Raw genomic sequence first — 15,553 nt, 5'->3', positions numbered from 1 at the left:
TTTTTTTTTGTTAATTTTTTAGTCTTTATTTTATTTTAGATTATTTTTTTCATTTAATTCTGACAATCTTTGTTATGACAAAATTATAACTCAATGACTTTATAAAAGGCAATTTATATTTAATATAATTTTTTTTCTGAAAAAACCTTTATTATAAATTATCTCAATAGTCAAGTTACTGTTTTAATCATGTTATTAAAATTAGAAATGTTCAAATAAAGCACAGAAATTTTCTCTAAACAGATCTAGATATTAATTTTCCTAGCTTTTAAGTGAATATATCCTTTTGCAATAATATAACAATTAAATCTCATACCTATAGAAAATAGAAATGCAATTTTAAATTCCATACTTTGATATTTTTATTAAAATTCTGATAAGGTACCTTGCTATGGCTGTTAATTTACTACCCCGGCAAGACAAAACAAATGATTTGCAAATTGTAAGACTTTACAGTTGTTATGTAGACATGATTTAATATATGTATTATTATTTTATTATGATACCATCTTGTTAAATCATTTATTTTAAAGAGGAGTGTTAGTTCTCGTCATAAGTTTAAAATAATATCACATTATTGCAGATGAAAATGATTTAAAATACTAAATACAACAATAAAAAGCAAGTAAGTTGTTAGGTATCATGCTGATAATTACCATCTATTATAAAAAGTAGAACAAAATCTGTGTGATTAAAGCTTGGGTTCTCGGTAACCGCTGCACCGATTGAGCTTTACTCTTTAGTTAATATGGTTCTGGTTCTGCGTTGGTAATAAGCTTTTTTTTAAGGGTGCACAAAAATAAGACGCCCTTATCCTAAATTTAAAGTCTTTTTAGCATAACTTAAAATAATATGAACGTACTTTTGAATTTAAAAAGTATTTGACGACAGTCCTTATCTTTTTATTATTAGGTAGGTAAATGGAACCAAAAAAACAGTTGCTAAAAGATTGTTTCTTCCTTGCTATGTACTACAGGGGTGTATGTTCTGCACAAGATTCATTTTTTTCCTCTGCTACAATTTTTTCAACAAAGGAGGGGGGGGGGGGGGGAATTGAAAAATATTTAAAAGAACTCTTTATTTTATTCATTTTATCCCCCCTCCCACATATTTTTTATTCTTTTTCATTAAGGAGGGCAGAAAATGGAAAAAGTGTTTTTAGTTATCTTAATATTTACATTTTTTCCCCCCCAACCAAGTTTTTTTATTCCCCCCCCCCCCCCTTTAGCAGGGTCAATTTTGCAGAATATACACTCCTGGATTGTACTATTTAAATTTATTTTTACAAACAATCATTACCTTTTTATTGTGAAAGGTCTGTTCTTACAAGTGTAACGATTATATTTGGTATTATGAGAGAAAAATTTCCATGAAAGTTAGTTGGGCTTCATTCTTGAAATTCCTCGGAAAGAAAATTATAGAAGTTTAAACCTCTGTTTTTTGTTAAGGCCTATTAATATAATCAGCCATGGACGCTGCGAACTGTACCAGTTACAACTACAGCCGTGAGCTGCAGTCATGCACAAGCATGGGGGTCAACTGTACAGGAGACCTGGCACTCATGGCTGGCAGAAGGGTCCTGGGCCTCATCAACCTTGATAATCCTGGCCAGCTTTATTCCAGGTACGTATTTTTCCAATGAGGTAGCACGTTCATGAGTAAAATATTGAAAATATTCAAGAATAGTTATTTCTCGCATCGTATTATAAACAGCTTTCCGCGGATATATGTAGAATGTACAATTATAAGATTAAAACCAGTTTTTTTATAGCCCCGAGGTGCCGAAGGTTCCTATCCACCGGATTCGGATGAATACGAGAAAAATGCTTCATTATTTTACATTACCTAACCTTATCTCTAACCATGTTTTGAGGAATATTAACAATATTCACATTATTAATTGCATAAAGTAGTCCTCGACTTATTTTCTTGATGTATATGTTATCACTTAAGCCATGAAAAATATGGTACACAAACTTTTGATAAATCTATTTCACATAACCACTGAACCAGTCCTTTTAATTCAGAGAAACCAGGCAGAGTAAGTGGGATGTTTTGACCTGCCAGTGGAATAATCTGGATGAGGACAGGGCTGCTCTTGCTAGCAATAACAAGGTATGTTATGTATTCATTTTAAATCAGGGAGAGGGGGGTGGGGAGCGTGGCCGGACTATAACAGTTAATTTCTTAAACATTTTTTGTTTTGTTTCGAGTTTACTGTATACATGTATAAATTGCCATTGTTTCTAGATTACCTGCAGTGCTTTAAAAATTGACAAATTCAAACAAACAGGACATGTATAAATTGATTAAACTTGCTCTACTCAAAATGGAATATTTTGATTAGGTTGAGGTAATCAATGTTCGAGACCGAGAGATTTGTCATGAAGCAAGTCTTAGAGCACACACTAGGGTTATCTCCGATCTAGCCTGGCATACACATCATAGGTAAGCTTCAATATTTCTTTTCAAGCATAGATTAAGCTGTGAGTTTTGAATAATATTTGCTAGTTTTTTTCATCTTATAATGGCGAGATTAATTCCTTTTAAAGAAAAAAATCATCTTGTTATATTTTTGCTTAGTGTGAAATTGTGTTATTACCAGTCGTTTTTTCAGGTCAAAAAATAGCCCTTCCTTCACGTCTTCTTTTACAACATATTTAATGCGTTCGATCGCGGGTTATTATTTCTTTATTCATGTGCAAAAAAATGTGGGTTGGCGTATATTATGCTACTTTATGAAATAAAACTTATTTATATTATTTGACTTGGACAAAGATGTATTTATTTAGAGAAATAATTGCCACAAGTTCCACAGATGCCTTTATTTATATTTGGGACCTTAGAGATCCAAGAAGACCCAAAGTTGCCCTTCAGGTAACTCGGTTTTCTTAAGAAAATATTGGCATTATTAACATTGACTTATAGTACATGAAAATTTCAAAATTAGAACTAGTTTTGCGCTTTTTGTGTTCTTAGCAATTTAAACCTTTTTTTGCAGTTATTTTATTAAATGAATGGAGAACAACAGAAGGGATTTTTTCTATTTGTGAATAATTCAAAACAAATACCTACCCGTTTAATATTTGATCCTTGAAATAAACTATTCAGGCTGTAGCTGGTGCCGCAAAGGTAAAATGGAATAAGGTGAGCGGCAAATATCTGGCAACTGCACACGAGGGAGAGGTGAAGCTGTGGGACACCAGGACTAGCAGGTCACCTATTCAGGTAAGCTTGTTGTTGTTGCTCAAACTATTGGTGTGTATTGATGAGATACAGTCTTACATCATGGATTTTTCCTTTCATGACTAAAAAAACTTACTTTTAAAAAATGATGCTATTTTTGGACTATAAAGACAAAGCATAAATTGCAATAGCAAGGTAATTTCCCTAAAAATGTCTACACCTTAATAAAATAGTTAAAAACCTGCTAATGACCATTATGAAGCTTCTCAGTGTTTCTTGTGTTAAAAATAGATAGTTAATAGACACTCACTGCTTTTATATATTATTAATATAAATACTTCAAATACCTATGAACTTATAAAGTTACAAACTGACAATTTTTAATAAAATAATACATACTGAATGAGGCTAAAGAATGGGGTAAGCCTTCAAATAAATTAAGCTTATCATAAATATGTTATTCAGTACATGAATGCGCACTTGTCGCGTATCTACGACATGGACTGGAGCCCTGACGACGAGAACCACCTGGTCACGGCGGGACAGGACCTGACAGTCAAATACTGGAATATTTCCAATCCTAACAAGGCTGAGAATGTTATTAGATTGCAGAACACACCAGGATTGTCATTTATACTTAAGCATGATGTTATCAAGAGAAGCTAAAATTATTACATTTTCGATGTTTTTTTGCTATTTACACATTTAATCTAGACAAAATTACACTAGAGATTGAAGAATCATCCTTACCCTTCAAGCAATTATATTTTATTATTTTAGCTTTTGGAGATTAAATTTCCTTATCAAAGACAAAATCTATGATTCCTATATGAATAACATGACAAATGTTTAGTTTGGCGATTAAGTCACACTCCGTTTGGGCATGGTCTCATCACACTTGGAATGCAAAGTGTTGTTCGGTTAGTTTTCCAAGATTTTTAATCTTCACCTTAAAAATTCTGAAAGTTAAAAAAGTCAAGAAGACGAAGCTAGAAAAAGATAGAAAGAATTTGTGTAAGGACACAATAAAGGCATTTTAACAATGTGATTATGTTTCAGAAGAGAGAAATAAAATATAACAACATTAGAAATCTTACTTTATTCTTATTTAGGGGACAAAACAGCTTGACTCTCTGGAACAATAACAACCTTGTTGGTCCTGTCCACAATGTCAAGGTTCCAGACATCATCCTGGACATGGCCTGGAGGCAATGGCCAGGATCAAGCAAGTAAGGTTTAGTTATATTTTGAAAGACAGGTTTAATGGTAAAAACATCGTAAAGAAATCATTACTATATTAAAATATTTTCAAAGCTGATAAATGACTTTTAACATTTCAATTTACCCAAAAGAACACAAATAACAATATACATTTATTCAATTTTTATTTTTAGCATGAAGTATTTTTACCTAAAAAACTGTTCAAAATGACAAAAAAGTTAGAAGTCTATTAAAAAAATAGTATTTTTTATAACAAGCCTAAAATTTCAGATGTTCATTAATAACCTGGTCGAAGGATTACAACCTGCGCTTCTGGAACATTGACCTGGACCTCCAGCAGAAGTGCGGCCACGTTGTAGAGGATATCAGCGAGGACTTTGAATCTCAAGTCATTGATCCGCCTCAAGGTAAGGACATTTTATTCTTGGATGAGCTTTACTTCATTCGTTATTTGCACTCTTCGTGAAAGGTTTGAAGTCTATTAGTTCAAACACAAATTTGAACCATAGCCATTCCCATTTTGTCTATTTGGCTAAGTGAATTTAATACCCACAAGATAAGTAGCCCTGAAGAAAGTTTATATGGTGCAAAGTAAATGGTTTTAAATAGTGCTTATTTATAGGTAAATTTTTAACGCGTTTTTAAAACAGATTACGGGTTTTCCTTGGAAAACATAAAAGATGTATAACCTTTGATATTCTATAATAGATTAAAACTATAATACCAAACATTTATAGAATCTGACGATATTGGTGGGTTACCGATGCACAAGACACACAGTTTTGTAGAAATTCACGAAGAAGAGGAAACTGTAGTCATAGCGTCGCCTCACTCCAGCAGGAATAATTTTACACTCTTGTAAATAAGTTTTTTCCTTGTATAAAAGTAACAGGATGTCCCTGTCTGTATCAACGGATCAAGCTAACCACTGAACCCATATGATTCTCCTTACTGCAATTAAGCTTCTTATAGGCCAAGGTAAGTTTTTTTTAAACTGTTGGAAAAGACACCCCCCCCACCCACCTCCAAGAAAAATCGCTCAAAAAATATTTTACTTTTTTTAACCAAAATAAGTGGGTGATCGATTACCTCCCCCACCCTAGGTGCTTATAGAGGTCTCTGGCTGTATGTATGCAATTGTCCCTTTTTCGAGAAAATTTTTTTAATACTTCATAGATCATCAACATATCTAAAATTTAATACAAATGTTTTTTATTTATCAGAGTACAAGAAATATTGATTTTTTTAAAAACAAGAGTCTAATGATTTAATAATGAAACAGGGGCCAGAGTATACCATCCATGAATTTTGAAGGAAGCTTACCCAGGGATCAGTACTTAAAATTTTGATTTTACGTTAACATTTGAATTAGTTTGTATTTGTCACAGAAAAGTGAGAGGACAAGCGAATTTGAAGCTTGCGTCGGCTTAGTTTGATATTCAAATAAAGTTATTACCTAAACATATTTTTTATTATTATGTTTATTTAGAAAATCTTAAAAGCGCATGAATTTTTAAGTATTGGTCTAATCCTCAGGGTGTACAGTAGCGGATCCTCGTTCACGTACAGCATCTCTGACAAACCAATGAATCTCAACTATGAGTTCTCTCTCATCAACCTCAGCGACAAGTAAGTTTATCTTCAACCTTATAAAGATAGTCGAAGATTCTGACTGGTCGGCGAATTTAGTTTCAGTGCAAAATGTATTTTCAAAAAACAGGAAGTAAAGGTAAAATAGGGGAATTACATCTTCTACTTCCTATACAATAAAGTATGGCTGGTTCCTGTTTGTTACTTCTTTGGATAGTTTAACCAGTCTGCTCTTAGGGCAACATTGTTTTAGCTTTGGGCAGGACAGGCTTCTAAGGCTTCTATGATGGATAAAGAGACATCAATAACTATTATTTAAACATTTAAGAGAAGATTGAAAAGTTTTTTGAATATTTAATAACAAATATTAGCTAACACTTAGTATCAACAGAGTTCATTCTTTTCTTAGATTTACGATAGAGGTTGCTAATCCCGAAGAGAGGCTATTTAGTGTATCAGCCAAGACCAGAAGAAATCAGTTGGTTCTTAATGTCAAGTTTCCTGCCAACTATCCAAATCAGGTAGATGATAAAAAAGATTTCTGTTTTGTCTCATTCGATGTCCTAAAAACGTTATGAACCTTTAATAACTATTGATTGTTTGCATTTTTCAAACTTTTTAATCAATAATGATTTAATTTACAGAAATGGGTAATTTATCTTATTCTTTGTCCTAAGGGATGTACCTCAATTTATTATCCATTGTCTTATCAATTAATATCCCTGCTATCCCGATAAATTTTACAAAGAGTGTCATTTTTTCCCACGTAATTCCGTTAAGTTACTACTTATGCATTTGGTTATTATTAAGATCAGTTTGACCCAATAAGCGCATTTGACTGGAATCTTGCGCTCAACTTTACTGAATTACGCGAAAAAAAATGACGCTCTTTATTTTACATATCTTTTAGGTTGCTCCAACCTTCAGTTTTCTGGAGGGCACCACCATTCCCAATATTAGCAGAAATAATATTCTACAAAGAATGAAAAATGTGGCCAAACAACATATTTCTAAAAACAGGTCAGTTGTCAGACAAAAAAAAAACATTGCAAATTCTCTTGGAAGGAAAAAAAACAATCTTTTTTAATTAGCAAAGTAATTAGGTACCTTTCTTATTACCAAAATGATTAATTATTATCTTTGTTATTAGGCGATGTCTTGAAGCGTGTATGCGACAATTTGAACAGAGCATTGATCAGCTATGCCAATCTGAGGTACTTACTCCTTGTTTTACAATTTTTATTCATTTGTTTTGATATCTAAGTTTCATTGTTATAAGTTATATTAAGTTCCCAAAACTAAATCAATGAAGTAGAAAAATCTAAAAAATAAGTAAAAAGGACCTTTTAGTTATACTTATAGAGTAGGTCTGCTTGTGTAATGTGTATTGACGGAAAAACGAACAGACAGACAATATAAAATTATTCTCATATATGCATTACATTCAGAACTTCAGAAGACTTAACCGTTCTTATTGTACTGACGTTGAGACGTACTGACCTACTAAACCTACACACATAGAAAAGCTTTTTTTTGAAAGCATTATTACCAATGGATACAATGGGCTGTTTATTATTACACTAGTTCCTAAATTTTTTTTAATATTCTTAATTTCTTATTCGTTGGCTCAGTAACTTTGGGTACGTTTATTGAATTTTGATTGGTTGATTCAATAAGTAAAGTGTCCTAATGTTTCAACTATTATTTGTAATCTACAGAAGGGATAATTTCGTGTATCATCATTGGGGATGTACATCAATTTATCGTCCATTGTCTTATCCCTGATAATTACCCATCACTCTGTATAGGAGGAGCAGTTGACCGGAAACTCTGCTAACCCCACCAGTGCTCCGTCAGTGACACAACCATTTCTCAGAGAGATCACTGATAACTATGTTCCTTATCCGCGTAGCTCAGGTATGTTATTTATAATTACACTTCAGTAGTGTAGCTACTTTGTAATGCTCTTTATTTTTTTTGTACTGTTACGTTAATTAAAATGCGACGTAAAAGATATAAACAAAGTATAGTCTTAGTGTTCCGTTTTTAGAAGTTCAAAATATCTAGTTATTAGGAGCTTAAATGTCAATCTTGTAAATGAGATAAGTAGGTAAAAACTCAACACATGACTGTATTTGTAAACTTTGTATTTCTTGAAGTGATAGAAGTTTTCTACTGCACATTTGATTTTAAAATTGTTTTGCGAATCAATGGTCATAATTATCATTGTTGTTTTTCAAATTATGCAAATTGTAGGTGCAAGATTTTGTGGCGACGGACATTTAGTTTGCTTCGGGTTGACCAAGCAATACGTCATGAAAATTGCCACAACGAGCAATACAACGGCGGTCAGCAATGCCACCGACAAGCCTGTAGAAACGGAGACGGATAGTTCAGCCGCCGGCGGTGGCGGTAACAAAGGCTCAACGGAGATGGCTAAAACTCCGCGGACTCTTTCTGCATTTTATTCAAAGGTTTTCATACGATATTACTATTATATTAGAAATCTGGAAAAGTAAAAAAAAATTTGGGGGGAAATTTTTATCTTTGGGCAGTTTCTTTTGGAAGGGTGGTGGTACACCTCATCTACAAAAATGTATGTAACCTTGACTGGATCTATGAGAAGCTTCACTATAAAGGAGAACCATATCGGTTTAGTGGTTAGTGAGATCTTGAACTACTTAGACTGGTAGCTGCCCCCCTCCCCCCAAACAAAAGTTTGAAAGTCTAAGAACCCGTAACTATTGTTCTGAGGTAGTATTTCATTATTTCTGACTGTATTGTATAAAAAATGAAAGATGCCACTGTTACCCAGTGGGACAACTTCACCCAAGTACAGTGGCATGAAGGTTGTGTCACTCATGGATTCTAATAACAGCCACCAGGACTTTTCAAAGGTAAGAAAACATAATTTAAAAAAATACATTTCATTATAAAGTAACAAAACCGTCCATAAAACTTACATAACGGACAGAAAAGTGTAAAAAAACTTAAGTCATAAAAACATTTTGAACTTAAAATTATTCTTATATTCAGTCCCGTGTATCTCGAGTTCGATTCAACTCTCTGAAGACAAGAAATTTATCTATTTCCTCATCTGATGACACACAAGTTAGCCATAGCTCTATGGAGAAAAGGTAAATTCTTAAGGACCTTATTCAAATTTCCATCAAAACACGAAAGAAACCTTAATTTTCAGGGGAAAATTTGTCGCAAATTTAGCTTGATAATATGGACCTCATTTATTATTCAGTTCGTTCATCCAGTAAGAGGGTTAAAGGGGTTAGATTGGGGGTATAGTTATTTTAGCCAGCTGCGAGCATGATTTTATCAGAGTACTTGAAAATCTTGTGCAATATTTAAGTAATAATATACTTATTGATTAATTACACTATAATTCTGAATCACGCTAGGAAGAAAAGTTCATCAGTGCACCACAACCACAAGCAACGTCGCCAGCTGGAGGCAAAAGTAACAGTCTATGACTGCACAGCTCTCATGTCATACTCAAGGCAATAGAGATAACTTAGAAAAACCTTTGTACCATAGCTATTCTGTAACTTAAGTTTTACCAACATGTCATTAACAAAATGTTCTAAAATAATGGTACTTTGAAATAATCCAATTTTAAATAGACCCCCCCTCCCCCTCCTAAAAAGTATTAATATTTGATCAAAATCTTTCTTTTTATGAATTACTCTCTGTAAAAAAAATAAACCAATTTTTAAAAATAATTTAGATTTATAATGCTACACAAAAATTGAATGATATAAATTTCTGTTAGTAAAAAGTTAACTCTGTATTTTGAAATACAGGCCACTAGCTTTAAAGCTGATAGTGCCAGCTTCTGCAGAGGCGGCAGGGTTGAGTCTCAGCCAAGTTTGCATGTACAATGCACAGGTAAACAGTCATCTTATTTTACATATTTCTTTATTTTGGTTTTCTTTAGTCTTTCTTAATTCCCTTAAAATAAATCTTATTGAAAGAAGCTTCACAGATAACCAATACTATACATTTCCTTTTAAACCTTTTTTTATTTTCAGGTATGTTCTGAAGCTGACCGGCCAGATCTTCAGCAAATCTGGAGCCTGGCAGCTGTTGTTGCCAGCGCTAACAAACCTATGAAAGGTAGACCTCTTTTTATGGAAAAGAAGATTTTTTTGAGATACAATAGAATTTGTATGAGAACTGTTTATGAATCATTAACTTTTGCTTAAAGTTAACCCACTGCATAGAAGTCAGCTATGTTGTTAAGGGTTGTTTGTGTCTTACAAGAGACGTTAAAAATACTACTGTTATTTATATTTCAAGTGTATGGAATATTTTTAGTTTCGGTCAACTCTTTGTCAAAGTCGTTAATTTCGTACGAGTTTCATGTTTTTACACTTTAAGGAAAATACAGCAGTGTTTTATCCAAAAGCTAATTTATAGCACTTTTAACCGTTATAAATCTATTTTTAGGCTTTATTCGTCATAGTTTCAATTATGGAGCCTATAGAGGTAGAAAGAGGTCTTAAAATGCTATGTAATTCAAAATCCCTCTTTTTTAGACACAATGCATCCATGGTCCAGAAACCCTTGTGGTAGATCGCTGGTTACCAGGCTGATAAATCATTACATCATGGCAAAGGACGTACAGACAGCTGCGCTACTCATATCTGTCTTTGGCAACAGGGAAGAGTACACGCCAAGGTGGGTAATTTTATTTGTAACATAAATCTTAATTATTATTTAAATACAATAGAACAATTTTCGCAAATTACTTTATTTTTAAGTAACTTTATAACACTTATTTTAAATATCCTATGATATCGATTCCTTAACTCACATTGTCTGTCTGTCCGTCCTAAGAGGAACCTGTATTCACTCTGCTGGTATTATAGAAATAGGGCTTAATGTGAATCTTCCCTTAATAAACCCCATTTACCAACTAGAATCACCAATCGACTGCTATGCTTCGCTTCTTATTAATGTTGCCATGCTTGTTTTAGGTCTTTATATTTCACTTTATATAATTTTCTAGAGTGAGAAAGAACAATAGTAAATCAGAGAGCTTACAAATAGACAGAGAATCTGCTTTTGATGTTCTTACTCTTAGTTCTACAGGTTTCATTTTTGTTCTGAATTTTAAATTGAATAAAATAAGATAAAGACATTGTTTAGATAAAAAAAACAGTTTTAATCTTACGAAATATCTAATATTGTAGCGTCTCAGTCATCTTTTCGAGTACAACACATAATATAGGACACTAAGGGGGGGGGGGGGGGGGGGGAGTTTGTACAGTTATAGGAAATGAAAATTCAGTATCAAATTTTGGCCTGGCCGTTTGGGCTTGTTTTTATAGTTATCATCCTAATTCTTTTTGTAAACTCTCTTATATGATTGGATCTACCTGTAAAACTTTGAAAATTGAATTTTAGGACTTTCCTTCTAGGGGCTAGTGGTGCAAAAGACCCCCCCCCCCCCAAACACTAAAATTTTAAGTTATGAGCTTATTTTTAAAGATATCGAGCTGTTTTTTTAAATGGAAGCTTTTATTGCATAAATGAGTTGATTAGCCATCCCATATTCCATTTTTGCACCTTACCTCTAGGGGCATGTAAGCTCAAAACTTATAAATTTTGTATTTGGGGGGGTTGTTTTACTCCAAAAGCCCCTAGAAGTAAAGTGCAAAAATGAAATATGGAGTAGCTAATCAACTCATCTATGTAATAAAAGGTTCCATTTAAAAAATCAGCTCGATATCTTTAAAAATAAGCTCATAACTTAAAATTTTAGTGTTTCGGGGGGTCTTTTGCCCAACTAGCCCCTAGAAGGAAAGTCCCAAAATTCAATTTTCAAAGTTTTACAGGTAAATCCAATCATATAAGAGAGTTTACAAAAAGAATTAGGTTGATAACTAAAAAAACAAGCCCAAACGGCCAAGGCAAAATTTGGTACCGAATTTTCATTTCCTATAACTGTACAAACTTCCCCCTCCCCCCCTTATTTTGATTTTCTCTGGTACAAGCTTGTTTATGTTTTCTGTTTAAATAGATTACCAAGTGTAGTGTTTGAGTGAAGGACAGAAGAAACCACCCTTTTGGATGTACCAGGGTTTCGGATCCGCATTGATTTTATGCGGATCCGGATCCTCAAAATTTGGTCAGTGCGGATCCGGATCCTACCGGATCCGGATCTTTGACAATAAAAATAAAATCACCAAATTTTCCAAAAAAATTTTATTCTTTAATTCGAAGTCAAAAATACTTTTAATTTTCAAGTCTGAACCTAAACCTTAAAGATTGGCTCTCATCAAGAGAATGTCTGAGATTTTATATAAATTTAGGTAGATTTTTCCATTTTTTCCGCATTTTTTGGAGTCTAAGGATCCGGATCCGGATCCGCATTTTTTTGCGGATCCGGATCCGGATCCTTGGACTCAAAAATATGCGGATCCTTGCGGATCCGGATCCGGATCCAGATCCGGATCTGAAACCCTGGGATGTACTGACATTACGAAGTTTTTTAGTAGTTTTGCTTTGAGGAATTAAACTTTTTATACAAATATGAACAATAAGTAAATTTAATTTGTTCTTAATTGGAAATTTTTTAATTTTAGGAAAGCACAACAGATCAAATTCTGATACACAAAGTGAGGAAACAGATTTTTCTAGCATATATGGACTTGGAGCAGGGATGGTTACTTAAATATTTTTTTAATGGCTTCATTATAAATTATAAAAATATAGAATCCTTCTTAAAAGTAGAATTATGTAAAAGTAATAGGATCTTTATCTTTTTTTTGTGTGTGTATCGAAGGATCTCGCTAACAGCTAAAATAATATGCTTCTCTTTTATAGGTTCTGGGGACTTTTTTTTTTGGGGGGGGGGGGGGTATAACTTCCCTCCTTAGAGAAATTGCCTTTTTATTAGATATATACATATTTACTTAAATTGGTTTATCGAACTCCCCCTTCCTCAAGTGCTACCACAAAGGACTCTAGGGGCGTAGCCGTTAGTATAACTAAGAGCATAAGTTTTAAAACTGTGTATTACTTTTGTGTTATTATATTTTGTTGATAATACCTAATTAAGTAACTGTTGATCTCAGGAGCTAACATTAAGCTGGACGAAGATGATATGGAACAAGTAAGTTGATTTAATAAAGTGTGGTATTCGGCAACTCTGGGCCATGCAGAAACCAAGACATTATAGTGATGCTACGCACCCAGCTAAATCCTGTTATTCTACAATTGTAAAGCCACCTGCAAATATGTCAGATAACGGTATTGATTTCATCTCTCAGTTGTCCTGCAAGTGGAGGGAGGGGTGTTACCCCTCCCTCTCCCTTCTTAAGCACCGGAACCTTCCCCTTCAACCACCAAGTTATCAGCACCACCTCAGCCCTGAGGATAAAGGATCTAAGCCTTCCCTCACCTGATAGAATCACCCCCCACACAGACTGTTGTTGTCACAGTAATCATCAAACCTTCCCTTTTAGTACCCAGACCTACCACTCAACCCCTCTATGTTTATCTACCTATTGTGCTGTTCCATGGGCTATCCTGCCTCCCCCGGACAGGGATAGCCATCTACCTAACCATTGCAACTATCTATGTTTTACTTGTATGATTTACCTTTAACTATCTTTATTCCTAATCCATATGTATTTATATTATGTTGTACAACTTTAGTAAACCTTAGACCCTGAATAAAGGAACAACTGAATAGACTCTGTTTATTATTTAGTGATTGCTAGAGAAGCGTAGCTTCTCTATAATATATGTGTCCACGTCTGTTCGCACTGCCGTAGTCATTTGAACTCTGGTGTCTGCCATTTAACCTAGGCGGATACCACAAAAGCTTCATCTGGACAGACATTGTATTATTTTGCATTATTAAGAGACTGTGCCCCTAGCTTCTTTATTGGATCCATATTTTTAAAAAATCCTAAAACCATCCTTGGACCTATGTGAAGCTCCTCTAAAATAGAGATCAAAATCATTCTAGCCTTTATGGAGATATTAACGGAGAAACATGAAATCCACACTGCTGTTTGTAATAGGATAGAAAGTTTTTTTTAAATAAAATGGAGATGGGGATATGGTTTTTTTTAGCTCGTTACAAGTTTCACTTTATTAGTGTACATTATAATCTGGTGTAAGATCCAAGTAATAATATTATCAAATCAGTAGTTTGATATCTACAGAAAAGTAAACTGTAAGAAAAAGATTGTTGCTTTTTATGCTATAATTTTTTAGTTGGAAGATGATATGAAACTATTGGATCCCAAGTTGAATTCTTATTACAACAATATTCTTGAATTTTATGGAGATCTCCTCTACAGGTGGAAATTTCCGGACAAACGAGCTGAGGTAAAAATTTTTGTTTTGTTTTATATACAGGGATTTTAAGTGATATGACAATGGACGCATGAGATCTACATGCCATTATGACATTGAAAATTATCTTATCTTTAGAATAATATTATAGGGGAAAAGTTTAGACACGGATAGATTTTACATTTACAATCCAATCAAGATTTGAGAAAAGTCCCAAAAGTCTTTATCTACCTAAACTTTTAAAAAATATTTGGGGACAAATATAATTTTCAGTTTAATGTTCCAACCTTTGGAACATTTGAAATCCCAATGAACAAAATTATTCTTGGTCTCACGAATCACGACTGTCTAAAGTAGGATTTTGATATTTTTAGGTAATGAAAATGATGTCATGTATGCCAAACAATGAAAAATACACGTCCCCCATAACCTTCTTCTGTCCGACCTGCGGCAACGTGATGCGTGGTCCTTACTGCAACAAGTGCCGCAGCCTTTCATTAACCTGCTGTATCTGTCGATTGCCCTGTAAGGGTTTAGTCTCGCTGTGCCCTAACTGCGGTCACGGCGGTCATGTGGCGCACCTGCGGGATTGGTTTAAGACCCAGGTGGCGTGCCCGGCAGCCTGTAGTTGTCAATGCCCGTTGAAAATGGGATAATATGTACGAGGAAGAGATATTTCATGGAAAGAAAAAATATTTTGCCTCTAACTATCTTAAAGAGATAAATCTAATGTTTTTCTTTGTGGACTGCTTATAATTAGAGATTGTTTAAGGGAAGCCGTACGGTATTTGACTGGCGAGAAAGTAAAAATATTTTAATTTTTATGAATTCCCTTTCTAACTGATTATTTTTTCTTCATTTAATAATAATAATTTAATAACAGATGATATAAAATGTACCTATATCTTGAATAATCAAGCGTCCTATTTTATTGCCATAAACCTAACATTTGATTTTTTAAAAATACATATTTGTTGTTTTAAAAAAGCTTATATATACATATACTGTGATAAACTTGTTGATTTTGCTGTGATTGTTATTAATTTGTTTGAAAAAAAAACATTTATATGCCATTAAAATTTTATCTATTGGGAATACAATTATAAAATCCTCGAACAATTAATTGATGTAAAATGTTATTTTTAAAGTACAAAAATATTTTAGAGTTCTTCTTTCAAACAGATTTATTTTTATGACTTTATATCTATAGTCCTTCAATTAAAAGTAAATA

At 33.4% G+C, this 15,553-nt stretch overlaps 1 protein-coding gene across 1 annotated transcript; it reads left to right on the top strand.

The window, feature by feature from the left end:
- Window positions 1-580: 580 nt before the first annotated feature.
- On the top strand, window positions 581-15,002 carry Wdr59 (WD repeat domain 59). The gene is made up of 29 exons (XM_080157810.1): window positions 581-625; window positions 1,449-1,623; window positions 2,028-2,115; window positions 2,348-2,448; window positions 2,793-2,877; window positions 3,112-3,228; window positions 3,652-3,808; window positions 4,040-4,106; window positions 4,299-4,415; window positions 4,678-4,814; window positions 5,145-5,248; window positions 5,691-5,736; window positions 5,946-6,036; window positions 6,407-6,518; window positions 6,908-7,017; window positions 7,148-7,211; window positions 7,806-7,914; window positions 8,254-8,471; window positions 8,796-8,894; window positions 9,034-9,134; window positions 9,411-9,509; window positions 9,813-9,897; window positions 10,041-10,125; window positions 10,548-10,689; window positions 11,021-11,103; window positions 12,600-12,675; window positions 13,093-13,129; window positions 14,242-14,355; window positions 14,697-15,002. The coding sequence occupies exons 2-29, from the start codon at window positions 1,469-1,471 to the stop codon at window positions 14,976-14,978; spliced, it is 3,081 nt and encodes a 1,026-aa protein (XP_080013936.1). The 5' UTR covers window positions 581-625; window positions 1,449-1,468; the 3' UTR covers window positions 14,979-15,002.
- The last annotated feature ends 551 nt before the right edge of the window (window positions 15,003-15,553 follow it).

The sequence above is a fragment of the Acartia tonsa genome, chromosome 4 (genome assembly GCF_053477335.1).
Source record: "Acartia tonsa isolate MP-2025a chromosome 4, ASM5347733v1, whole genome shotgun sequence".
In the NCBI taxonomy this organism is placed as follows: domain Eukaryota; kingdom Metazoa; phylum Arthropoda; class Copepoda; order Calanoida; family Acartiidae; genus Acartia; species Acartia tonsa.
Note: the sequence above shows the minus strand (reverse complement) of the source record. Positions and strands in the feature narration are given on the sequence as shown.

Coding starts and splice junctions, on each gene's coding strand:
- Wdr59 (XM_080157810.1), top strand. CDS start 1,469: ATGGACGCTGCGAACTGTACCAGTTACAACTACAGCCGTGAGCTGCAG. Junction 5,737..5,945: donor TGAAGGAAGCTTACCCAGGG/ATCAGTACTTAA, acceptor TAATCCTCAGGG/TGTACAGTAGCGGATCCTCG. Junction 9,135..9,410: donor CATAGCTCTATGGAGAAAAG/GTAAATTCTTAA, acceptor GAATCACGCTAG/GAAGAAAAGTTCATCAGTGC.